Raw genomic sequence first — 1,215 nt, forward strand, 5'->3', positions numbered from 1 at the left:
ATCGGATTTCTATATTGGAAGATTGTAGCATAATCAGGTATCCATTACATACACAACGAACCACGTTTGCCTGCTCGAGTAATTCGACGTCTCACAAAATGGACGGGCTTCACCATAACAAGCAGCAAAAAGACAAAGCTCGAAAAAGGGGTGCTTCACTCAAGAACAAAGGTCTGGAACTAGGCGAGCATTGCGAAATATTCACTGCGGTGGCGTACTGGGATCCAACCCATAAGAGAATGGAGGCGGCCATGTTCGTCCCGAAACACCAGGCCATTCCAGACCTCAATGAAGTGGTGTGTGGGCGAGCTCTTCATTTGAGCTGGCGGCTAACACTCATGTGTAGTTTGGAAACCTCGATTCCGATGGTTCGTACCATGTGAGTCGCAAAAAACGCTCGCGGGGAACGCAAAGCTCGAGCAAAATGAAGAGGCGACGACGAGCACTCGAGCAGGCCGACACAAGCGAGGCATACGACCCTATTCAACCTAGACGAACTTCGCAACGACTGAAACAGAAGACTATTATCTCACTCAACAACGAAACGCCTCACTCGGCTACAGGTATGGTGTTCCTTGGATCTATTGAATGCTTCCAACGGGAGTGTATCGTTCCTAAAAATATGCACCAGAACCACAAAACCATGAGTCTTCTTCTCTAGCAGACTGCGAATTCGAATTGCTTGACTCGATGCAGTCCGTGCATGAAGCCCTTGATAGTCACGAGATTGCTGTCCAATCTGTCCAGCTCGAACTCGACTCTTGGCCCGTCGCGAATGAAACAACTTTACCATTGACAAAGACTCAACGGTCTACCACATCCCTTGCTAGGAAGGTCATTCAATTACTGGAAGAACTTGTACCGTCAACACATTGACTGCGGAAAAACGTGAAAACAGAATCTTTAATTGTGGCTACTGCGGGGGCTTGGAAGAAATTGGGATTCCAAGCTACGTAGACAGTCATTACCTCATTGCCATTTAAGCATCTATTTCACACAAAGCTGAGCCCTACAAAGCCTTGACGACCATACTTGGGACTTCGCTCACGGCCCCTTGTCAATCGCCTTGTTCAGTACAGGCTGTGGTATAGCCTCGTGAGACTGATGTGGGCTCTAAGCATCGACAGCAGTACCTACATCCTCTCTAAAGCTTATTATAGAAAGCACATCCAAAACGAGATGCTTTTGATAAGACAAATATAGGAGTCAAGAAAT

The 1,215-nt window shown here is 47.1% G+C and overlaps 1 protein-coding gene across 1 annotated transcript; it reads left to right on the forward strand.

Moving 5' to 3' along the window:
* Window positions 1-98: 98 nt before the first annotated feature.
* Window positions 99-876, forward strand: JN550_013904 (uncharacterized protein; the record flags this gene model as incomplete). Its single annotated transcript, XM_049312543.1, has 3 exons — window positions 99-296; window positions 347-563; window positions 632-876. The coding sequence occupies 3 exons, from the start codon at window positions 99-101 to the stop codon at window positions 874-876; spliced, it is 660 nt and encodes a 219-aa protein (XP_049164126.1).
* Window positions 877-1,215: the final 339 nt, after the last annotated feature.

This window comes from Neoarthrinium moseri (genome assembly GCF_022829205.1).
Source record: "Neoarthrinium moseri strain CBS 164.80 chromosome Unknown scaffold173_Wmoseri_CBS_16480, whole genome shotgun sequence".
Classification (NCBI taxonomy): Eukaryota; Fungi; Ascomycota; class Sordariomycetes; order Amphisphaeriales; family Apiosporaceae; genus Neoarthrinium; species Neoarthrinium moseri.